Here is a 22829-nt window from a genome sequence, read left to right as displayed (position 1 = left end):
TCTTCCTATGGCTTTAACCCCCCACCCTGCCCACCCCACAGAAAAGACGGGGGGAGAAACAAACCAAAACCAACAAAAAGCTCTGACCACATTCACAGAAAATGACACCATGGTACACTACAAAACAAAAGGAGGTGCCATTTGTGTCCAAAGGGGTTTGCTCATGTCTCCGGTGAGGAACCGCCACTGTACGTGCTTTGTGCCAGGTCAAAGCCCCCGGCACCGCCCGCGGGGCCTGCGGGCAAGGGAAGGTGGGACCAGGGGAGGAACTCAACAACCCACACGCTGCTGAACACGCCCTTGAAACAGGAATTGCCTTTGAGATGAGACAGAAACGCTCGTGGTCTAGTCAGCCCACCCTCAGGTTGTGCTGTATCACTGCAAGAGGAGAGATTTTTGCCTTCCCAAAGCAGTCTGACTTTTGTAACTGCACAGCTAAACTCTTGGGCCCCCTGCTTAGGGATTGTGCTGGAATCAACCATTTTTGTGTAAAACTGAGTTCCTGACAGGAATTCTTTCACTGTAACGCTTTTCCAGATAAGCTCTTGACAACTTTGTGTTATGTTTCCATTTTCGAGCCTTTTGGCCCAGGTTGGTTGAAAAGCACTGACCTTCAAAAGCTACTTTTAGCATTTTAGCAGAAAATGAGATAGATTTGGGGTGGAGTGAGCTATACATAGCTTATTGTGTTTAGCAAACACCCAGAATGTTTGACCTTGGACAGCCATCGATCCTCTGCCCTGGCTGGAAGGTGCCTGTCAGTGGAGAACTCCCCTCAGAGGGAGGAGCTGTCACGGTACAAACTGGATCAAAGTCCCCCCAGTGCTGTGGAATCTCTGTATCCTGGCACTGAGGGGGGAAAATCAGCCAAGGGGTCTCTCTGTAACCCACAACCCCCCTTCTCTTCTCTAGAAGCAACAGCAGTAAAACCAGCAGGAACTCAAGAAAAAAACAGGGGGAGCAGGAAAGGGAGAGGATGGTGCTACCAAAAGTGGAGCCTTGGCTGGGTCCAAGCGCTGCTCTCCCCCTGCCAAAGCCCGCAGTGACATCACCCAAGGGGAGCTGGCACAGAGGGGTGACTGAGCAGGGACATGGCCCTGGAGCTGCCAGGGGTGATGTTGTTCCCAGGACGGTGTATCCGAGCAGTCTGACCCGGTATCTGCCCGACCCTCCTGCCCCTGCCTGCAGCCCGAGCTGCCTTCTGGCCTGTCAGCTTTGTAACGTATTGACTAATCCTGTCTGTAATTGTGAGCTGTTCCCTAGAGCAGATACCCAGTTCCCACAGGCAGCCAGTACCTACCCTTGCCAGACTGTGTCCTCCTCCTGCCTTTCCCACGGGAGCACCGGGGCATTCCCTGGTCACGGTGACCGTAACCCATCGACAGTCAGTCTTGCACAGCACAGTGTAGCCCCGCTGAGATGGACTAACCGGGTGCCACTGCTCTACTCTGGAGCCGAAGCTTTGACTGAGCACAAAGCACGAGCAAGTACAATGAGGTCAATATATTCCTGTCAAAGATCTTGTGATAAAATCATTTACATCAGCAATCGATCTCAAACTATGAGGTGCTGTAAGAACTAAAAACAGTTTTAGGGTAACTCCTCCATTATCTGCAACTATTTCCCAGACACTAATACACAGAACATAGCAATGAAAAACACTTGATACAAGTGATCTAAACGCAGGAGCTCCAGCAAGTTAAACAGAACCATAGCTGCCTTAAACCTGTAGCAGTTCCCCTACAGAGGGCAGGGAAAAGAAAGACAGACTCAGCAGTCATATCTCATGTCTATAGCTTCATCCAAACTTTTCTCATCGTGTGTACTGGCAGCTAAAAACGTCGTTACTGGTGACCCTGTCACATTGATTACACTGGTGCTCGTGCTGGCATTGCGCACCGCAATGCTCGTCACGTTAATGCCCAAAGTCAGCCGGGTCTGCTCCAAGGCCTTTTCTGGCACTGCAAACGCCTCCAGCTTCTTCTCCCCGTTGGCCATGTAGGAGTTTTGGCAGCCACGGCATATGCAGTCAAGGCAGGCTTTGCGGTTCGAGTAGCAAGGGCAGCGTTGGCCACGGCAGGTAAGAACACTTGGATTTTGGGTGGCACGACCACATTTACACCCTTTCTTTTCTTGTGGCTTTTTATACACAGTTTTTGTTGGGCTTCCTGGCATAACGTTACTGCTGGGAACTTTCTCCTTTGCCTTGTCTTTCGTTTTCAGCACCCCCGGTTTGGCTTTCGGGTGGGATTTCTTAGGGGCATGTTCTAGGTTCTTTTTCATGCTTTTGTTAGACAGGAGCACAGTTTTACTGATTTTGGGGGTGGTGCCTCCGTTGGGTACAGTCGCAATGGGCTGCAGAGACATTTTGTTCTCCTGTTTCACCGTCACGGGAGCCGACGCTCCCAGGGTTGGGCCGCAGATGATGCTGGAGATGGGCAGAGGTTGGACCTTCTCGCTGTCGCTTTCGGAGCGGGACCGCTTCCTGTTCAACTTCACCACCTTGGGCGTGGCCGCCGTGCAGGAGATGCCGTGAGGAGAAGCCTCCGTGGACATGAAAATGTTATGGCTGAGGGGAGGGGGGGAGAGCTGCAGGAAGGGGCCGTTGGCCATGTTCGCCTCCAGGCCGGGCTGCAGGCCCGAGTCGCACACCTCGGTGCCGGACACGGTCTCCAGGCTGCGCAGCACCTCCTCCACGCTGAGCAGCAGCGACCCGCCCGGCTTCATGTCCTCGCTGAAGCCACAGATGTCGATGCCCGCGGGGCACAGGTCGCTGCCCGACACGGGGTCGCACACGGGCTGCAGGCCGCCCGGCAGCTCCTCCGTCTTGATGTAGTCCCCGGCGCCGCAGACGTCGATGGCGCTGGCGTGCTCCGGGGACGGCAGGCTCACCCCCAGCTTCTCCCCCGGCAGCCCGTTACAGCTGGGCAGCCCGTTGATGGCCGAGCCCCGGCCGTCCGCGTTGTGCGTGGCCTCGGGCACCGAGGGGAACCCCGCCGGGGCGTCGCTGGGCAGCTCCGAGGTGGAGGGGACCGGGGAATGTGTCAGGCACAGAGCCAGGGCCGCGTCGGAAGGTTTCTCGGCGTCCTCGTGCAGGGGGGACCCATCCTTGAGCAGGGCCAGCAGGTCTGCCGAGCAGTCCACGGCCTGGATGATGTCCCGGGCCAGGGGCGTCTGTGTGATGTACTCGCACAGCTTCTTGTAGCAGTTCACCAGGATGCTCAGCTGCTTGTTCTCCTCAAACTGCTCATAGTCCTTGCACCAGCTACACGACGGTTTCATCATCATCTTCTTGCCTTTACAGGTTTTGCAGACATAGTGCTGGCATGTGGAGTTGGTGGGAGCAATAGGGTCTTGTAGCAAATTTCCTAAGGGAAAAAGAGAGAGGAAGATTACAATGGACTCAAGGCAGGTTTCCCGGACAGCGGGGTATTAATTTATTGTACTGTCAAAAAAAATTGCCTCAGAAAGTTCAGCTGGTCACCAGAAAACGTCCCATCCCGGTGACAGCCTGTATAAACCTCACAGCTGCCCATCTGCTTTTGAAACATTAAATAAGAAACCCATCCCACCATCACGGGTTGTGTGCTGCAGCCTTTACAAACACTCTCAGCTCCAACACCACCAAGCCCCTTGTCCCCTTCAGTTTTGTCCAGAAAAACTTATGGAACACACAAGATTTCTAGGACTTTACCAGAAGTGCAACTATAAACTCCTGTGACAAGCTAATGCAGAGATTTTAATGGAATTAGGAAAAACAAATGGCAATAGAGCAGAGGGAAACTCTAAACAGGACGTAAAAACGATGGAACATCCACCCCGAAGGGGAAGGGAACACAGCAGACTCTGTGTTACTTTTCATTTAGCGCTTAGTGAAGCCATCAGAATGAAAGGATTTTCTCTGAAATCTTACTGTTAAGAATAAAAAACTACTAAAAATCAGTTGCTAAAGGAATCCACACACACCTGACAGCACAGAAAGTCTCAGACCCCCAGCACTGACAGTCTGGAAGGTTTTGTCTACAGATCCCCAAAACTGTAAAAGCCTGAAAGAGTGGTTTTGGTTTTTCTTAAAAACAACCTAAATATCACCTAAGGATAAAATGGGAAAGAACTAAAATTCTGTACAGAAACAATCCAAGGAGTTCCTATATCCAGCCAGTGACAAGACTGCTTTGCTATTTCCAGCCAGCTCCAGGCCAGGAAGATATTCCATCTCCCAAATTAAATTGCAGAGTATCTCTGCCATCCCAGCACCAGGGCTCCCCTCCTCTCCAAGCAGCACATTCTCAGCTTTGATCAGCCCCTTCTCCCAGAAGGAGCCTCTGTTGGATGAGTTACAGCCATCAAGGAATTCCCACCCAGATTTTCCAAAGTGAAAACATGCTGCTAAGGCAAATGAATAAAATTAAACCATTTGGGAAGAGGAAGCAAAATGCATATATCAAACTGACTGAGAGAACAAAACAAACATAACAGATACAAAGATAGTTTCTCTCATTGCTCACTTGCCTGATACCTTTTCCCTGCATTCCCTGATCCCATTTTGGGAAAGGGTCGCTCCAGCCCCCACCTGAGCTGTCTTTCGGGGAAGTGTGGCTTGATGTAAACTGGTTTTTGAGCCACAAATCACAAGAGTCAGTGCTGAAGTTGCCCTTAGATAGTATATTTTTCATAAACTGAGCAAAATACAACTGTTTAGAAAGCTGGGAGGTGGCACAGACAGTGTCACCAATGAGACCTGCCAGGACAGCGTGAGCAGACCCACCATGAGAAGACAGAAAACACTCTTCCAGTCAAGCTGTGGAGATTTAAAGCCAACAGGTGGAACTTGGAGTCACAGGGTCCAACCCACAGTGGGAATTCCCATTTTTGTTATCAGTTCCCTTGAAATGACACGATACAAACAGAGGCAGAGGGGGCCACCATGGTCCTCAGAGGGATTTGATTTTGGGAGTCCCTAACTCCCACGGGGAGGACAAAGCCAACACCTGAAACCACAGCACAAGCCGTGTCCCTCAGCAGGAGTTCACCAACACTGGAGCTGGAGCCTCTCCAGCAGGACAAGCAGGAGGCAAACACCCCAAACACTTCTTCCTTTAATGCTCTGACACTTCAGAGCCAGAGCTTCCATGGCCAAAAGCCACCAGCATTAACAGCCAATTAATACTCAATTAGAATCACAGAATCAGCTGGGTTGGAAGGGACCTCAGAGATCATCAAGTCCAACCCTTGATCCAACCCTGCTGTAGTTCCCAGCCCATGGCACTGATGCCACATCCAGTCTCACCTTCAACACCTCCAGGGACAGAGAATCCACCACTTCCCTGGGCAGCCCATTCCAAGGGCTGATCACCCTCTCTGGAAAGAAATTCTTCCTAATATCCAACCTAAACCTCCCCTGGCACAGCTTAAGACCATAATTAATTAATGACAAAGCAGCTGGGTGTGCTCCTCGCCCACCTTCGGCCCCCCTTTGCTCCCCCCGATGCTAAGGCTGAGTTCTGATGCTTTACAGAACTAAAACACAGCAGAGACGGGGCCAAATAAACCAGATACCATTTTAACTCCTAATTAGATTTTTAAAAAGGCATCGCCAACTGTGTGTTTTATTCCTCCCAAAATACATTTGGCTGGAACTCCTGAGTGAGTAGGAATGCTAAAAGAGGGTACAGCAAAATTTAAATTTCCAGAAGCTCTGAGGGAAAACCAGACGGACCGACAAGAAAAAACACTCCCCCTGCTCTCACTGAGGGGAGAACAGAGCGAGTGCTCCTCTCAGTAAATGCCAGGCAACCTACACGGGAGAGACATCGGGAATGCCTGGGCCCGGGGAAGAGTTTCAGTTGGAGCTCAGAGCTCACTGAATATTCATTCTCCAAAGTTTCTCTCGCCTCTGGATTCTGTGGCACAGCTTTAGTATTGATAAGTTAAAAAAAGGGAAGCCAACCATGAGATGCCAACTGCCATCCAATGAAGTTTCATCCCTGCGATGCCCAGGAGTGGTGCCCAGCGAGCAGCACAGTCCCACACACAGCCCTGAGCTGCCCCCTGAACCTGCAGGTTTCCACTGCAAGGCCAAGACTACACCTTTGCCTGGTGCCCATCAGTGCCACCCCTCTCTATAAATTGAATCATTTATATAGATCTGTAAGAAGTAAAAATGGTGGGCCCTGAGAATGTGATAGTTTTTCACAGTAAGAATTTAACATTTCTCCAAGGTAAATTGAATTTGTCGTTCTCCCGAGCAGCCACTCGCCCCTGTGAGATCCTCCACAGTTACTCCTCAGGCCTCCACTGCACTGGTGTTCCTAAACCTTGCCCTGCCTGTTCCCTCCTTTGCAAGGGCTGTATTGATACACCCAAAGCAGAATCACGTTCTTACAAAGCCTCCAATAAGAGACTTCCCCTCCACACCAGCTCTTAACTCCCCAACTTCCAGAAAGCTTGACTTAACATGAGCACTCACATTCCATGAGCAGCATGCACAGGGGAAAGACTTCTAATACCTGAGTCCTGGACAGGCTGCACCGGCAGGGAGGTCACTTAAAGCACAAGCAATACTTCCTGTTGTGTTCCTTAATGAGCATCACTTCACAGCTGCAGGGACAGGGGAAGCACCTGCAAATTGTATCTCTGGGACCGAAGGGAGAAGAGGGATTGGGAATCACAGCAAATGGATGAAATTCACTGGGAAGAAAGGCTTGGAACAGTCACCTCCTGCCATTCTCACCTGGGAGCAGAAAAGGGGCTGAACACAAAGAACTCATTTAGGGTCCTTGGAAATGCTACTGAAACATAATTATCCTGCCTTTTTTACCAACTTCAAATCTTAAGAATCACATTATTAAATCTTAATTTCATGAAGTGAAATAGAAAAAAAGTATATCAATTTTTGTTACGAATAGAAATGAATGTGTGGCTGGGGTTGGTCTCTAACATTGGTCAGGCAGAGGTCTTTAATCCTCAGCTGCACTGGGGATACCAGGACCCCCGGGCTCTGCAGGGCACAGGCAGCACTGGGAGCTCCTCTCACTCCACTGTGGTAGGATGACACCCATGGAAAAGAGGAGCTCACCTGCCCCAGTCAATCTGTGCACATCAAACATCACAATTACAGTGACCCTGATTTCACTGTTAAACCAAGACTGCAGGGCTAGAACTGCTGAGGAACAGGGAGCTCCATCCCTCTGGAGCAACATACATGGCAAGGACCCCAAAGTCACATCCAGAAGCTGGACTGCTACACTTCCAGCCTTTTCATTTCTGGATGAAACGGGATCTGATTGTTTCTACTAAAATAATTACCAAGAGCCAGTGAGCTCCAACAAATTGCCTCACTGAGGCTCCAGAGCTCAGCCAAAGGACAGGAGCTGGTTCACTCCACAGGGTTTTGTGTCCAGCCATCCATCCATCCACCTGCAGCTGCTCCTGGAAAGAAAAGCTCTGCTCTCCCCTCCACCCCACACAGCACCTTTCCACCTCAGGAATGATCAGCTGGAGCCCACTGAAGAACAAGCAGCTCCAAGAGGCTTCAAAGCAAAGCATGCAAAAGGAAACCCCCTCCCAAAGCACAGCATCTCCCAGGCACTGTTTGCAGAGCTCCTGCCGACAGACAGGCAGGCATATGATGAGCAGTGAAAAGGTCTGTCAGCCATCTGCAGAGGGAGAAAATAAACGTGGAAGATCTGGCTGATCCGGGGGGATCTGCATCCTTACTAAAGGAGAAGGGAACTACACGCACAGCTCCCAGAGGGCAGAGCAAGGGTTAAGTGCCAGGGATGGCACAGCAGGGAAAGGTCTCCAGCCACAGCCCCCCAGCCCTCCCCGTGGGCTGTAGGGATTTCCCCTGGTGGGGCTGATGGACTTCCCCAACACTGCCCCAGGACTCAGAGTGCCCAGCCCCGGGTCTGGCCTACCCTGCCCTGCCCCACTGCTCCAGGCAGGACAATGTTTGGCAGCCCCTCCCAGCACACAGGACCTGCCTGGATCCCCTGGCAGAGGTGCCCTGTCACCCAGGATCAGGGATCCCATCCACTGCAGCGTTCCCAAAACACCCCAGCGCTTGCAGCGACCACACTCCTGGCTGATGGACACAAATACACACATTCCCAGTATTCCCAGTGCAAAGCTCTGAACCCACGTCTGAAACACGGGTGGAAGCAAGGGGAGTTCACAATGACAACACTGGAAATATTATCCTTTCAGGGGGGTTGAGACAAGGGTTTATAGACAGAAATAGTTTCATTCAGCCAAAAACAAAACATAAAAAATAAAAAAAAAACCCCAAGCCTCCCAGCACACGGCCCTTTTTGAGGAACAGGGAGAGTTCACCTGGGAACTCAGGGACACCACTGAAGACACCACCTTGCCCTCAGATCACCACAACTCCCACAGCAGTGCCACTGAATCCAACCAAAGACAGTCACAACCACTGACAGATTCCCGTGGGGTGAAGTGGAAATGTGGGACACAAAATAGCATTAACAACCCCCCCCAAACCAACTAAAAATACTTATTTCAAAATTTCATTAGAGAAAACATTCTGCTGGCTGCTGGATATTCCTGAGCATCCTGCATCAACAAACAACTAGGAAAAATGACCTACAGAAAGTATTAGCCTCATATAGGGATGGTCGTGACTAATGAATTAATGATTGTGTAACTCTTTGGAGGAATAAAAAGGGCACTATTTTTGCCTGAACACCATGGGAACCCAAATTAACCATGATCAGAAGATAGACTATTTTTCTGCATATTTGGAGAATTACAGTCAATCTCTTTAGCTGAACTTCAAGGAAAAAAAAAATGACAACAAATTGCATTTGAAGTGCAGAAGGGACTGCCTTTTTCTCAGGGTCCACACCCTGCATAAGAAACAACAGAACATATTCACTAAGTCCTATGTCAAAGTTTTATTTCTGTTTGAAAGTCTTTATGTTTACAAAATCCCTGACTGGAAGAATTCTAAATGTATTTTTAACAGAATAGATGCTAAAGTTCAAACTTTGAGGCTAAAAAAAAAAAAAAAGATAAATTCATCATTTTCACCATCCAGAGTAAAATTTTCACATAATGGTGTTTTTTAAAAGTCAAGGTTGTTATATTTTCAGAGGTTTCAAATAGCAAAGTTAACATCTCTCCTCTAGGTGTAAGATTAATGTGTTTGCATGCAGCAGAAACGCTCCAAAGAGTTAAAAGCTGCTTTGAAAGTTACAGATTGAGTCGATCACATTCCCCGAGCAAACCAAAGAGGAATGAAAACCATTTTTCCCCCCCAAACAGAAGCGCTTGCACAAGGTTAGCCGGGAACTCCTGGAGTAAACTGTGCTCCCCGAGGCCCCTGAGCAGGAGCCAGCCCTGAGCACACACAGAATAACAAATTACTGAAGGACTTGGGAGTCATTCCTGGGAGGAGCAGGGAAACCTGTGCTGTCCAACAGGCCCCGTGCTCCAGGAAGGCTGTGCTGGGCTCCAGCTCTCCACTCAGTGACTGCACTCACAAGGAACTCCAGGGGAACATCCAGGAATGCTCAGTCCGTATTTACACAACCTAATCTGCAAATGGTGAGATGGCAAAGAAAACAAACCCAGAGGAAGGTGTGTTTGAGTGCCCTGTGCCCACAGACTGGGACAACTCAGCCATCCCATAAAGGTGCCTCTTGGCCACACATTAACTCCTCTTGACCCACTCTGGAAGGGAATGGTTTAATCACTATCCTCAGGGACCAGCAGAGCCCATCCATCCCCTCCAGAGCCTCGACAGGAACACTCATCTCCAATCCCATCAGAGCAAACACTGAACCTCCCCTGGAAACCACTGCCAGCCAGCCACGGGGGAAACCAGAGCCACTTCTCTTCCTACTCCTCCTTTCCTTCTGACACAGAGCAGCATCTGGAGTTTGGAAACCACTCCCAGTTCAACGGGGAGGAGCTGACGTTATCAACACTTCGGCAGTGACAAGGCACTGCCCCCCAGAGTCACACCCGGGATTTAAAAACAGGAAAGGGACGCAGGGAATCGGAGTGGGCAGATTTTGAGAGGAAGAGAAATCATCCCGGGTGTTCTTGGCTAAAAATTGGTGCCCTCAGAGATGTGAGTGGACATCTGATAGACAACTGCTTCTCCAAAAGAAGAAAAAAAGGAACACCTGCAGCAGGAGGTATTTGAGAGGTACCCAGGCCCCCAGTCCACGCTCCCCAGTGGCTGTTTCAGAGATTCTGGTTATTCTGCACATTCTTCACAAATTCCAAAGTATTTTGGCAACTACTCATGTGATTTTTAAGGGGGAAATAACACACTTTTAAAAACCACCATAAGGTGATACCTGGACAGTATTTTCATCATTGAAAAAAAGAAAATGTCGATGAAAAAATACCTAAAAAAAAGCCCAGAGCCAGATCACTTCTCAAATGTAAAAGGCAACTCCAATCATGAATCAGTCTTCACTCTCCTTAATCCAGGGAGAACAGACAAGGAAGGAGAGTTCTAGGCTAAACTCTTCCATCAAGAAACTTAAATACACTTTTTCACTTTAAGACTTTGATATCTGGGTTTAACTCAGCCATGCTCATTTCCCAAACAGAAAATCCAGTACCATGCATATAATTAAGTTTTATTACAGTGGGAATTTGTTTCTTCTCCCTCCTTCCATCTCTGTGCCAGGAAATTGAATTTTCTAGGCAGTTTCAGTCTGTTTAGGTGCCACTCAACCCTGTCCCCTTCTCCGAGGGACAGCAGGTAAGTGCTGCCTGCCCCAGGCTGTCTCCCTGCATCCCTGTCTCTCCTCCTCCATCACTGACAGGGAAACTGCTCACTCCAGAGCCAAAATTCCCTGGCATTCCCCTTGCTTGTGGTGCTGCTTCCCCCAGAAACTTGCAGGAATGTTCACATCAAAGATTAATCAAACTGTACAGGCCTAATTCCCATCATTTCCCGGTGACCAAGTGCAGCCCAAAGCACTGGGACACCCCTGAGGACACCCGGACCAGGGAGGGGTGTGAGGGACAACAGCACCTCAGAGAGGGGGGAGGAAGAAGAGGAGGAGCCTTCACATGGACAAAAGGGCACAAAGATGGAGAATTTTACACAACTACATGGGGGAATGTCAAACCCAGCCAGCAGAATGGGCCCCATAATTCCACTGATAAGTATAATTGATTATAACATGTAATTATATTATACACTCCATTCAACCTACATTGGCAGTATAAAACTCTCAAAAACAGCCTGTTACATTTACACAAGAGCAGGAGGGAAATATCCCTACACTAATCTTTACACAGGAAAACAAACAGTCAGCAGTTTTTATTTGATTTTTTGGCAATCCATGGCATTCCCACGCTTGGGAGTTGCTTCCACGATGCCACTGCACCCCTGAGCCTCCAACCCCCTGACCAGAACCATGAGGAGCTGCCTCAGAACACTCGGGGGGGGGGGGCTGCAGGAGGCACCAGGCAGGGCTCTCATGGGCTTTCTTTGTTCCTCCCCACCCCTAATCTCCCTACAGCCACGTGTTGTCTCACATCCCCTTCCTTGGATTACAGGATGTGTAAGACAAGAACCGTGTTCCCATCCTGTATTTCGCAGCCGGGTTCCTGGCCAGGCATGAAGTGCTGTCCCACAGCCCTGCCACCTTCCTGGCACTTTCCCACTCTGAATCAGCACTAACAATCTTTCACACCCCTTCGAAATATCTGCCAGGGGTTCCAGGGTGAGGTTTCCCGTGGAGAAAACGCTCAGCTGATCTCACTGGCACTTGTGTCTCCTACAGACATTTCAAGTGAGTTTCGGAGAGGGCTGTTATTGCTGAAAAGCAGCTGAACCTCTGACTGACCTGCAGTGACCTACCTGGGATTTGAACCTGAGAAAGGCACTGTTAGGAGAATTTTATCCCAACAGGCAGGACCTTTAAAACATACAAGTTTGCTGCGTAAATTCTACTAAACTATTTTTAAACTAAACATGGTGTTAATATGCAACTTAACAATAATCCCTTTATTCCAGAGACTGGAACTTGTATTTCACATCTTCCAAACACACAAGGCACAGCCTCTCTGCCTAATGCACACTCGGGAGCAGTTATTTTTAAGTTGTAAAAGCTCTAGGAAATACTGTCTTATACATCCCTGTAAAAGGATGATGTATCACCGCCAGCACTGTCCAGGAAACTGTCACATGATCACACTTAAGTCCTAGAAATACACACACGGCCAGAGCAGAAGTGAACCTTCATCCCCCACGAGGCAGGAGGAGCCCTGAACCCCCCCAACAGCCTCAGTGACACACTGTGTTTGCATTTGGGCTTTGTCCTGCTCAACGCTGTGTGTGCCAATCCCAGTCTGAAACCAGAGCTGCAGTTAGAATCTGATCATTAACGGGGGCCCAAAAGCTTCTGCCAGCCCTGCTCTGTGAGCTGGGTACGACACTGTGGGACCACAAGGAAATACTCTGGGAACACAGGGGAAGCCCAGGAATGTCAGGTTTGTAGAGCTGGCACTCATTTCCCCTAAAAACTGTTCCCTAAAATTAAGGGGACAATCCTGAGCGTGGAATTCAGACCTACAGCCTAACAAAGCACTACAGGATGCACAGAGATCACACACTGAGGGAATGGCACAAGGAGCACTCACTTGGGGAGTAACTTCCCAAGGGAATTCCTGCAAGTCCGACACTTGAGACTTGAACTACCACTGATAATTCAGGCACCACTTCTCCAACAAAGCACAGTTTTTACACCTTTACAGTCCAGACAGCATCTGCTGAGGTCTGTGCATGGGAAGTGCCCCCAGAAGACACCCAGAGTCCTGTGCACAGGAACCCAGAGCCAGGCCTTGGATCTCATGGCCCAAACAGACAAACAGGGTAGAAAGGAGTGGGCATCTGACAACCTTTTATGAATTTAAATTTTAAAAATACCACAACCACAAACAAACAAAACCAACCCCACACTGTAAAGTTTTGGGTGGTCATTGCACCCACTGTTGTGATCTCCCAATGCAATCTTTACTTCAGTACTTTTAAAACACCCACATTAAAAAGGTTCTGACAGTTGGATAGTTTCAGTGACTTTAAACATGCAGAAGCCCTTAGCACTGAAGTACAGAACAGAAAAAGAGCATTTTAAAAATACCCCAGCAAGGTCAGAGGGATCAAGAGCGAAGGAGGCACCAACAGAAGTGGGAGGAAAGGAACACAACAAGCAAACAAGAAAAAGAAGGTGGATTTGGCTTTACCAGTGTGATCTGCAGGTTTGTGGGTGCTGGGGAGCCCCAGAGCCTGCAGGGTCCAGAGAGACACCTGAGGAACTGCAGGACACAAACTCTTTTACTGCAGAGCTTCACAAAGAGCCTGGAATTTCCTGAGGCCTCTGGACGTGCCACCCACAAACAGGAGCCCAGAGGCAGAGATAAGGCTGGGTAATCACTCAGGCTAAATACTGAAATAAACAGCAGCTCCAGTTATCTGAAAGCTGGACACAGCAGGGAAAACATAAACCAAAGGAATAACCTTGACATTCAATTAAAATAAAGGATGAAGAGAGAAAGGGGGACCATGAAGGATAGTCTGTAAGTAGGAACATTCGTGGAGGCACAAGGCAAGAGAAGAAAACAAACTAAAAAGCGTGGTTTGCTCTACCAGACTCAGAGTGAGAGAAAAGCCAAGCAAGAAAAAAAGCTGAAGAGGGGAAAAAAATATTCAGAAATTTGGGCAGAGACAAATTAAAGACAGACTATTTCAATAGCACAGAGTGTAAAAACAGGATTGCAAAAGGCCAAGAAGGGAAGAAGTCAAGGCAAGCAGAACAAAGAACACATTTCAGAAGACCAGGCTTAAAGTGGAGAGGCCAGATAGCACAGCAGTTAGAAACACACAGTCCCTATGTAAATAGCTTATTAAAAACAAATCAGAACAATATTTGCATATTTTTAGGCAAAAGCACTCTGGTGATTGACCCAAAGCAGGAAGGACTTACTGGGAAAAAGCACAGTCAGGGCTGAATTAACCAGCCTAAGGTAATAAGAAATAAAGAGCAGAGGTGCATCAATACTGACATCAGGGTTCCAGGAGGAAAAAACACCTCAAATTACTCCAGGAAGTGACGCTGCAGAGATCCTGGGAACGGGCTCCCTCCTTCCCACTACAAACAGATCCCTATTTTCTAAGACTTTAAATGGGAGGAGCCAATAGCTGGAGGAGAGGAGGGATAGGAAGCATCCAACACTGGCTTAGCAGCCTCGACAGCTGAAACCCTCCTCCTGAAAATAAATACAATATTTCACTTTATAAACCCCAGTGATTCAATTCAAGCCGAGTGTGAGCACACACAGCAGCAACGACAAACAAGGGCAGGAAAACACGAACGCACAGAGCCGGGGCTCAAAACTACCGCAGGGAAAGAAGGAGAATTAACCAATTAATCAACCGAGAGGTCCAAGAGCTCCGAGCCCTCTCCCGACACCGACCGAAGCTGCAAAGGGAAGTTCAAGAAGGGCTGACGGCTTATCCCAGAGCTTCCTCCCGAAGGGCCACGTGCCCCCGCTCCACAGACACAGCAGGACGCGGTTCCTTCCCAGCGCTCCCCAGCCTGGAACACCGAAATTCCGGACGCTGCCTTTGCCCACAGAACGCTCTTTTTTGGGGGGAGGCGGATGGGAGTGGGGAAGGCCCAGCAGACCTTCGGCCCGTTTGCTTTTTATGGTGATTATTGTCACAGGGCATATAGGCACATTAAAAAAAATCAATTATTGTTTATGCCCGCCCCAAATTCCTGGCTTTCAATCGGAATTACTTTTTGTTTACATTTCAAGGGGGAGGGAAGGAAAGTTAGCAGTTCCTCTTTCCCTACCTCCACGGTCTGGGGATTGTTTGGAGTATCTTTTACCACGCTGGCTCTTAGTCGTGGCTTTTTTAAAGCGATTAACTCCACCATGGCAGGGTATTCCAACAGCCACTCCAGCGGGGTGTTCCGACAGCCGCTCGCTCCCGCACCCCGTGTTTTGGGGAGCTCCCACAGCCCCGTGCCCGCCCTGCCCCGCGCCGGGGGCGGGATTATCCCGACACTCTTCCCACTGCACCTTCCCGAGCCGCCCCCCCGGCGGGGCCGCGAAACTTTCCCTGGAGCTGCCCCGGGCCGGGGCGAGGCCAGGCCGGCACAGCCCCGGTACAGCCCCGGCCCGGCCCGGCCCAGGGCCGTGCGGGAGCCCCGGGCAGCCTCATTGTGCAGGAACAAAAGAAAGATCCTCACCGCACACGCAGCAGGAGAGGGACTGCCTGAAGTAGGGCAGGAGCTTGTTAATCTCGGAAAAGGACTGGGGGTCCCCCGGGTCGTAGTTGAGCACCAGGCGGCTCGCGGACACGTAGAGAGCAGTGGCATTCACGGGGTTCATCGCCGCCGCTCGCTCGCCGCCGGCTCCGCGCTGAGAAGAAGGTCCGCGCGGGCGGCGGGCGCGGGTGGCCCCGGGGCGGGGGCCGCCCGGGTGTCACCTTGGTCCGGGCCGCCCGGGGCCGCGCGGCGGCGGCGGCAGCGCGGAGGGGCCGCGCCGGCTCCTCCTCCGCCCCCCGCGGGGCCTCGCTGCGAGCGGCGCCTCGGCGCGGGCGGCGGCGGCCGCGCTACTGCAGCTGCGGGCGGGCCATGCCCGCACCGCGGGCCCTGCTGCTGTCGGCGCCTCCCTCAGCGGCGGCCCGGCATGGCGGCGGCCGCAGGCACGAACCGCGGGCGGGCGCGGGGCGGCGGCGGCGGCGGGGCCGCGCTGCCCGGGGCGGCGGGGGCGGCGGGGCTGTGCGCGGGCTCAGCGCGGCCGCATCCCCCGGCGGGGCGGCGGGCCGGGGCAGGGCCGGGCCGGGCCGGGCCGCTCCGCTGGCGCCGTTAGTCCGCCCGTCACTGCGGGGCCATCGCCGCGCCCGCTGCGCGCATGCGCCGCCCGCGCCCCGCAACGGGGAGCCGCGCCAGCGCCCCCCAGCGGCGCCCGCGCCCCGCCGCGAGACACGGGCTGCGCGCGCCCGCCGCACGGGGGCGGGGCCCATGGGGGGGGCGCGCGCCGCTGACACGCCGTGAGGCGAGGGCTGAGGGAGCGGGAGAGGCATCGGCCCGGGAGTGCCCCTCACACCGGGAACCACGGGCTGAGGGAGCGGGAGCGGCCCGGGAGTGCCCCTAACACCGGGAACCACGGGCTGAGGGAGCGGGAGCGGCCCGGGGACCGCCACACACCGGGAACCACGGGCTGAGGGAGCGGGAGCGGCCCGGCAGTGCCCCACACACCGGGAACCATGGGCTGAGGGAGCGGGAGCGGCCCGGGAGTGCCCCGGGAGTGCCCCACACACCGGGAACCACGGGCTGAGGGAGCGGGAGAGGCATCGGCCCGGGAGTGCCCCACACACCGGGAACCACGGGCTGAGGGGCCGCCATCGGCCCGGGAGCGCCCCACACACCGGGAACCACGGGCTGAGGGAGTGGGAGCGGCCCGGGAGTGCCCCACACACCGTGAGCCACGGTCTCACGGCCTCAGCCATGGCCTCGCACACCGCCACGGGTTCAGGGAGAAGCTCAGCCGCGGGCTCACACCCCGCCCCGCTCTCCCCCGCCGCCGGCCGGGCCGGTCCCGCCCCTGACATGGCGAGCGCTCCCCGCCGGGGCTGAGGGGCGGCCCCGCCTCTGCCCTCGGGCCGCGCTGGGGCCGCGGCCGGGCCCGGCGGTACCGCGGGCTGCCCTCGGGCACGGAGCGGGCCCGGGCGAGCCGCGGGGCCCGGGCGGTGTCGGGAGCGCTGCCTCCGTGCGCGGGGGCTGCCCCGTGCTCACCGCCGGCCTCCCACACGCGGCACGGTGGATCTGTCCCGAGTGTTCTCGCTGAGACCCCCACGCGCAGCACAGCAGTGCATGCACAGGCCGGGACAGGGATGATCACCGGCACAGGAGAGAGGTAATGGCGGGAACTACTTGTATTTCCTCTGTAAGCACCAAGGCCGTCCCACAGATCTCCAGATCCTGTGTTGCAACACTGCCAGCACCGTCAGGCAGCCCCCTCCCTGCTTCTCTGCTCGGCCTTCTGGGGAACTGCCTGACACAGCTTCTCCTTTTCCCCACTTGGCCCTCGCAGTGTTCACCCCGAGTTGCCCATTGAACTAATCAAGGAGTTCCACCTGTACTTTTTAGTTCTTTGTTCTCCTCATGAATCCCCCCAGCTTTCCAGCCCAGCTCAAAATGAGTGTGCATACAAAATCCAGGAATTTGGGTCTTGACTCCAGATACCCATTTATCACTTGTGGTGCCCACCAGGCTGTGCAGCTCATTCCCCACCTGACACTGTTCCACACAGCGCGTGTGCTGCCTCGGTGCCTCTCCCAGCAGACCTACAACACCCTCATGCCCTCCCAGCAAACACTCAGTAGCCATCCCTGGACCACAACGACTTGCTCAATCCCTAACTTGACTTCACTCCAAGGCACACCATCTTCATTCTCGCCCTACTGTTATATTGCTTGTAAAATGCCCAATTCCTTTTTCAGCTCACTGCCAGAAACACCTCCTGTGCTGAGCCAAGCCAGCAGGACTGAAATAACATCCAAGCAAATTCCCACCAAGTCCACGTTCTCATATACACCTCCCTGTATCACATCCTCTGCCAAACTCCAAACACAGTGTCCTGAACACTCATCTCCACCCCTCCCAACTCTGGCTCTTATGCAAGGAGCTTACTTGCACCCAAAGAGTTTTACCAGTCCTGTCTGATTTCTGGGGTGTGCTCCTTTGGGGTATCGTGCACAAGCAGTTGCCATCGGTAGTGTTCCAGGACCGTCTCCATGTCCCCATCCACGGCATTACCCTGCACTGTTCTGATGGAGCTCATAAGGACGTTTGGATTTCACCTAAGCACAACTACAGTTCTGCCAAGACAGATAACATAAACCCTAGAATGGCAAGTAAATCTTACTCTTGAAAATTATGGTAATAATTGAATATGAAATTGTAAGAGTAGCAAGACTGACTAGGTCAGGTCATACCCTTTTGACCGGAGGAAGCCCACAGTGGTTTTTTTCCCCCACTATTCCTGGCTGATCTGCTGAATTTCACTTTTCTTCTAGCCAGACCCTCGAGTTCAGGGTTTGCCTCCCTCCCCAGACAGTGCTGTTTGCTTAACTTTGAACAAGCCCTGAAACATCCAATAAACCATCAAGAGCACCCCTTTATCTTTGCAGTGGAAAACAAGGGTAGAATAGGGATGTTATTTCATTTTCCAGTTCCTATCAATGGTCTGCCAGTGGCTGTGCTTGGGAAAAACTAAACACTTAATTTAGATTAGGTTAGAACACAGCCTATGAGCTCTGCCAAACACAGATATCTGCACTAATGTCCTGAGTCCTTGGGTGATAATTTCATGGGTTTGTTTCTCCTCTACAGCACTTGAACAGAATAAACATTTAGATCTCGGGGAATGGTTCTTTGTAAATGTATTGTAGAGAACAGGAGGTGTTGAGATCCTTCTGGTATGGGAGTGGTGCATCCTAAAGTGTCTCATTCCCACAGTGCTGTATCTTTAAGGGGAAATTATCCACTGAGAAGAAGGAATACAGGTCAGTAGATACACTGCCTCTGAAAGCTTGGATGTGAAGAAAAGGATGGGTTTTGTTGTTGTTTTGTTAGGGGGGGTGTTTTCTCCCTCAGACAACTGCCAATGGCAAGCTTGTTTCTAATTGCTTGCTTGTTTGACTTGATGTAGGTTTCCTTCTGTGTCACTGCATTTTGAATATGATGAAAAGAGAGGCAGGGAAAGAGCAGAGTGATTGTAACGGTTCCAACAACACAGTGTTTGCTGGGCTGATGTTATTAATGAATTAACAAAACAAATCACACACTAATAAATAGGAAATCACAGAAACTACAGAACAAAGGCACAACAAACATCCCCACGGCTTCTAAGAAAAGACCAAGACTGACTTGCCAAAAAGCAGTCGGAGGAGCTGAGGAGGGTTAGCATGACTCTGCAAAGCCTGGGGGCCTTTGTTAGGTGGTCCCTGGCTACCTGCTCCCCCTTGTTACCATCCCAACAGACACAGCTGCAGCAATTCACTTGTCTGTGCCTCTTTGATTTTGAATTTGCCCTGCGTTTTGTCTTCTAGGATTGTCCTTCCAGGTTTGTAACCCCCAGATGTCCAAAGGGGGTCCAACCACATCTTTGGATCCCGGTGAAGCAGAGCATGCAGGCCCCCCCAGCCCATTGGGTTTGCCTCACTTTGTATTCATGAATGAACATAGGCTTCCCCAGGAGAACATTGTTTACCCTCTGTGTTCAAAAGTGTTCTCTTACATTATTCCAGAGTGGCCATGCCTTTTAGAAAGATATTCCAGTGGTTTGCTAATATGTTATCAACATCTCTCTCTGAGAATTGTTATTTTTGCTTTGAGAGGTTCATACCTACGATGCCAGGGACACCCTATTTTTACAGGCTATAGAAGTGGCTGTGATGGCCCTTTTATTCAGGTTCACATCCACATACGAAGAAGCCAATTCTTGCTTTTTTATTTGGGTGTGGGTTTTGTAGCTTTTTTTGGAGGGGCCAAATAAAGACATCTGCATTATCAGTCTTAGGACCTGGAGTAGTGCAGTACAATTTGTGTCTTTACTGGTGCAAAGGAATTCCTTGTTCTAAGGCAGAGTGTTTCTTATCTGTTGTTGAACACTGAACACCCAGTGCTGTACAAACATTTTATAACAGTGTCTGTTAGACCCACCAGCTCTTTGCAACTGTGTGTGGGGTTTCGTTTGTTTGGGTTTTTCTTTTTAAACTATCTGCTACTTTTCAGAAACACCCAGCAAATAAACAAGGATCTATTTCTGGTTTGGATTCACAAGCACTTGGGAATGAATATTCTCCAACAATTTTAAGGTCCTTGGGATCTCAGAACAAAACCCACCCACTAAGTCACTATTGTTATGGGGTTTGCTTATTGTTCTCCACAAGCCAGTCACCCACAATTCCCTTCCTTCATTTGGGTCATATGTTTGAAGGGAATTTCGTAGGATGAATCTGTAGGACATGTTCTCCAGCATTTATTATTTAGCACAGTTTTCTCCCTTAGTTCTCCCAGCCCTTCCCCACCTGAGCCAGGCTGGTGGGCGTAGCTGCAGCAGCTTTTCTCCAGCTGTGTGATGTATTGTTAGACCATGCCTGGCCTAACAATTGTTCTGTTGGAATGGGCACCAAGTGTGGCCGTGCGTTCTGCAGATCATATGAGATCTTTGTAATCAAGTCCTCCTGTGGTTATTAAATTGTGGAGGTATAGGCAGAAGCCATGGGAGGTGTATCTGTGCAACTCTGAAGTTCTGTCAGATGAGGTCAAATCCCTCTTGTTTTGCTCTACTTTATATTTACAAAAGTACCCTTTTGGGTTATTTTTGCCCTGTAGTGGTACTTACATGGACTGTATGAGTGACTTTTCTATTGTGGCTAATGTAAAAAACGTGTTTCCCTTACCTTTCCAATGTGTCACCAAAGAGATTGCCAACATCCCTGTTAGAGGCAGGAGGGTGTTGATAGAGCTCCCAGCAGTCCATCTCCTCACTGAAGCTGGCTGTTTGTTTCTGACATTGCTAAACAAGGAAGTTCAAGTTCTGCCCTGGTACTGTAAATCCCAAATCAGCTGCTTCTTGTTTAATCTGGGGGTTCTTGCCTTCTGTGTGCCAGAAGTCCTCTCAAGTCCTCTCTCAGCACAGGTGAAGCACCACTCTGCTCCTGCTCTAGCTCTTACCCGTGTTTGCCAGCTCAGGAGGATGACTCTTTCCAAATTGCATAGCAAGAGCTCAAAATTAATTTGGACAGCTTATTAAATTGTAATGGCTTGGGAGGGGTACGTGAGCAAGTTCTGCATTTGCATAATTGAATTGGCCTAATTGAGCTGTCCATTGAATTTTGCTTCCAGGAGCATCGTTTCCTTCCCTCTGGACATCTTGCCAACTGCCCACTGGGCTGGCAGGGTGAGAAGTACTACACAAGCTCACACAGGGAGCCCCTCTCTCAAGAGCTCGGTTTTTAGCTCGGGGGTTTGTTTTATTATTTAAGCAGGGATTTAAGCAAGGATCTGGCCTTTCTTCTTTGGCTCTTAGTTGTAAGTGGGACAGAAAAACTGCTGGAAAACATTGGCCTTACTTGTTTCCTTGACTGCCTCGTTCCCAACCCAGGCAAATAAGGATTACTGTGACTTCCTAAAGGTGAGCTCTGAGATCCACGTGTCCTCTGTGCAGCTCTTCTCAGACCAGAGTGTGTCTGGTGCTCTGTAATGAGAAACCTGCTTGATGACAGGGAGATGGTTAATCCCTGTGCTGCTTTTCCTTGTCCTGGAGCTGTAAGGCTGCAACTGCCTCTTTCGATATGGAGTTTGTAGTTACTCCCCTCACAAACACTTTCTCTTCACTAGGAGGTCTCCCCACAGGCTTTTGTGAGAAACCAGTACAGACTGATTATTTCACTGTATTAGGCAAAGAATACAAAGTTCTCCCTTTTTTTTTTTTGTTTTTAAGAGTGCAATCCCAGTATTTGATAGTTGATTAAAATATGTAATTCAGAGAATATGTCACCGAGACAATCCCATGTGGTACAGCATGTCTGAGGTGATCACAGCAGTCACCTCTGGCCTTTGTTTGACTTTGTGTCCTGTCTGAGGATATTGCTCAATTTTGAGTCCCCAGCTCATCTATGGTGTGGGTTGTGAGTCTGGCCAAAACCTGGGCTTCCAGGAGTGCAGGAGGACAGAACTCCCTTTGGTTTGGAGCAGCACAAAGCAAGTAGAGATGATCTGGGATTAGCACTAAATAGTCAAGATGATTCTGAGCCAAACTGTCAATGCAGAAACATTGGTTCAGCTCTGCATGTATTCCAGTTTCATTTGGGTTTAGAGGGAATGCTGCTGTACATAGTCTTCTGGGAACAAGAGTCTACCTCTTATACAGCTGAGTTACCCCTGTGACTTAAACAGATCAACTGATACTGGTGACCTTGGGCTGTTTCTGCAGGAGTACAGACTGATGATGGAACTGGTTTCTATTCACTACTTCTGTTTACTAAAAATAGACACTAATTACTACTTGACTGAACATGGGAAAGTTGAATAGCAGGAGACTCTTTTCTCATGGTTGAAAGTCCTCTTGTAACTGGATTTGGCCTCAAAATACTTTCTCCTCTTTCCCTGATTTGCATTGCGGGGGCTTCTTGAGAAACTGCCTGGAGAATTCTTGCTTTCTGCTGCAGCCCTGTGACAGCCTCTAACTTCACAGCTCCAACAATGCAGGGCTGTAAGAGCGACTGTGGCAGAGCCGAGTCCAGCACTGTGCTTCCAAAAGCAGGCAGTGACAAATACTTAGGAAACAGCAATAATACTGTAGCAGATAGTGTGATTTTTCCAGCACAGTCTTGCAGCAATTTGTGTCTCGTGAATCTACACAGACAGCAGCATTTCACATCCTGAGACAGGTCCTCCTCCATCGATGTGTTCAGGACCTTTTGACTTTTTGGCTGCTGTTGTAAATTAAGCTGATGTTTTTGCAGGGGTATAATGAACTTGTTCCTTTTGCTAACAGACATCCAGGGCTCCAACATGTGTATTCTTGGGGTTGTAAGTGATGCACTGGGGAAAAATATCTACTTGAATTTCATCTCTCTATGAGGTCCTTCACTGACTCTTCAGTCAAGCATCATAACTCTTGTTAACCAAATCACTTGGGCTCACCAGGAACTTGCACCTTACTAGGTCCCTCTTTCACATCTTTCCCAGCTGTGATAAACAGAACAGGTCCCATCTCAAGGAACAGAAGGTGTCCCAGGTTAAATGGTTTCA

At 50.5% G+C, this 22829-nt stretch overlaps 2 protein-coding genes across 2 annotated transcripts in view; one reads left to right on the top strand and one right to left on the bottom strand.

Moving 5' to 3' along the window:
• Positions 1–1677: 1677 nt before the first annotated feature.
• MSL2 (MSL complex subunit 2) lies at positions 1678–15464 on the bottom strand. The gene is made up of 2 exons (XM_027724970.2): positions 15249–15464; positions 1678–3368 (listed from the first exon to the last, which is right to left on the bottom strand). The coding sequence occupies exons 1-2, from the start codon at positions 15388–15390 to the stop codon at positions 1771–1773; spliced, it is 1740 nt and encodes a 579-aa protein (XP_027580771.1). The 5' UTR covers positions 15391–15464; the 3' UTR covers positions 1678–1770.
• A 1222-nt stretch (positions 15465–16686) lies between these two features.
• PCCB (propionyl-CoA carboxylase subunit beta) overlaps positions 16687–22829 on the top strand; it is a 33346-nt gene continuing 27203 nt past the window's right edge. The window contains exon 1 of the mRNA XM_039391149.1: positions 16687–16920. The gene's annotated coding sequence lies outside the window, so the exon portion shown is untranslated. The remainder of the gene's footprint in view (positions 16921–22829) is intronic.

The sequence above is a fragment of the Pipra filicauda genome, unplaced genomic scaffold, assembly GCF_003945595.2.
Source record: "Pipra filicauda isolate LSUMZ 115617 unplaced genomic scaffold, ASM394559v2 scaffold90_size2875636_pilon, whole genome shotgun sequence".
NCBI classification, from domain to species: domain Eukaryota; kingdom Metazoa; phylum Chordata; class Aves; order Passeriformes; family Pipridae; genus Pipra; species Pipra filicauda.
Note: the sequence above shows the minus strand (reverse complement) of the source record. Positions and strands in the feature narration are given on the sequence as shown.

Excerpts from the sequence above, each read along its gene's own strand:
- MSL2 (XM_027724970.2), bottom strand. The coding sequence starts at position 15,390 with ATGAACCCCGTGAATGCCACTGCTCTCTACGTGTCCGCGAGCCGCCTG. Across the intron at positions 3,369-15,248 it reads CCTCTCCTGCTGCGTGTGCG|GAAATTTGCTACAAGACCCT; the intron begins GTGAGGATCTTT and ends TTTTTCCCTTAG.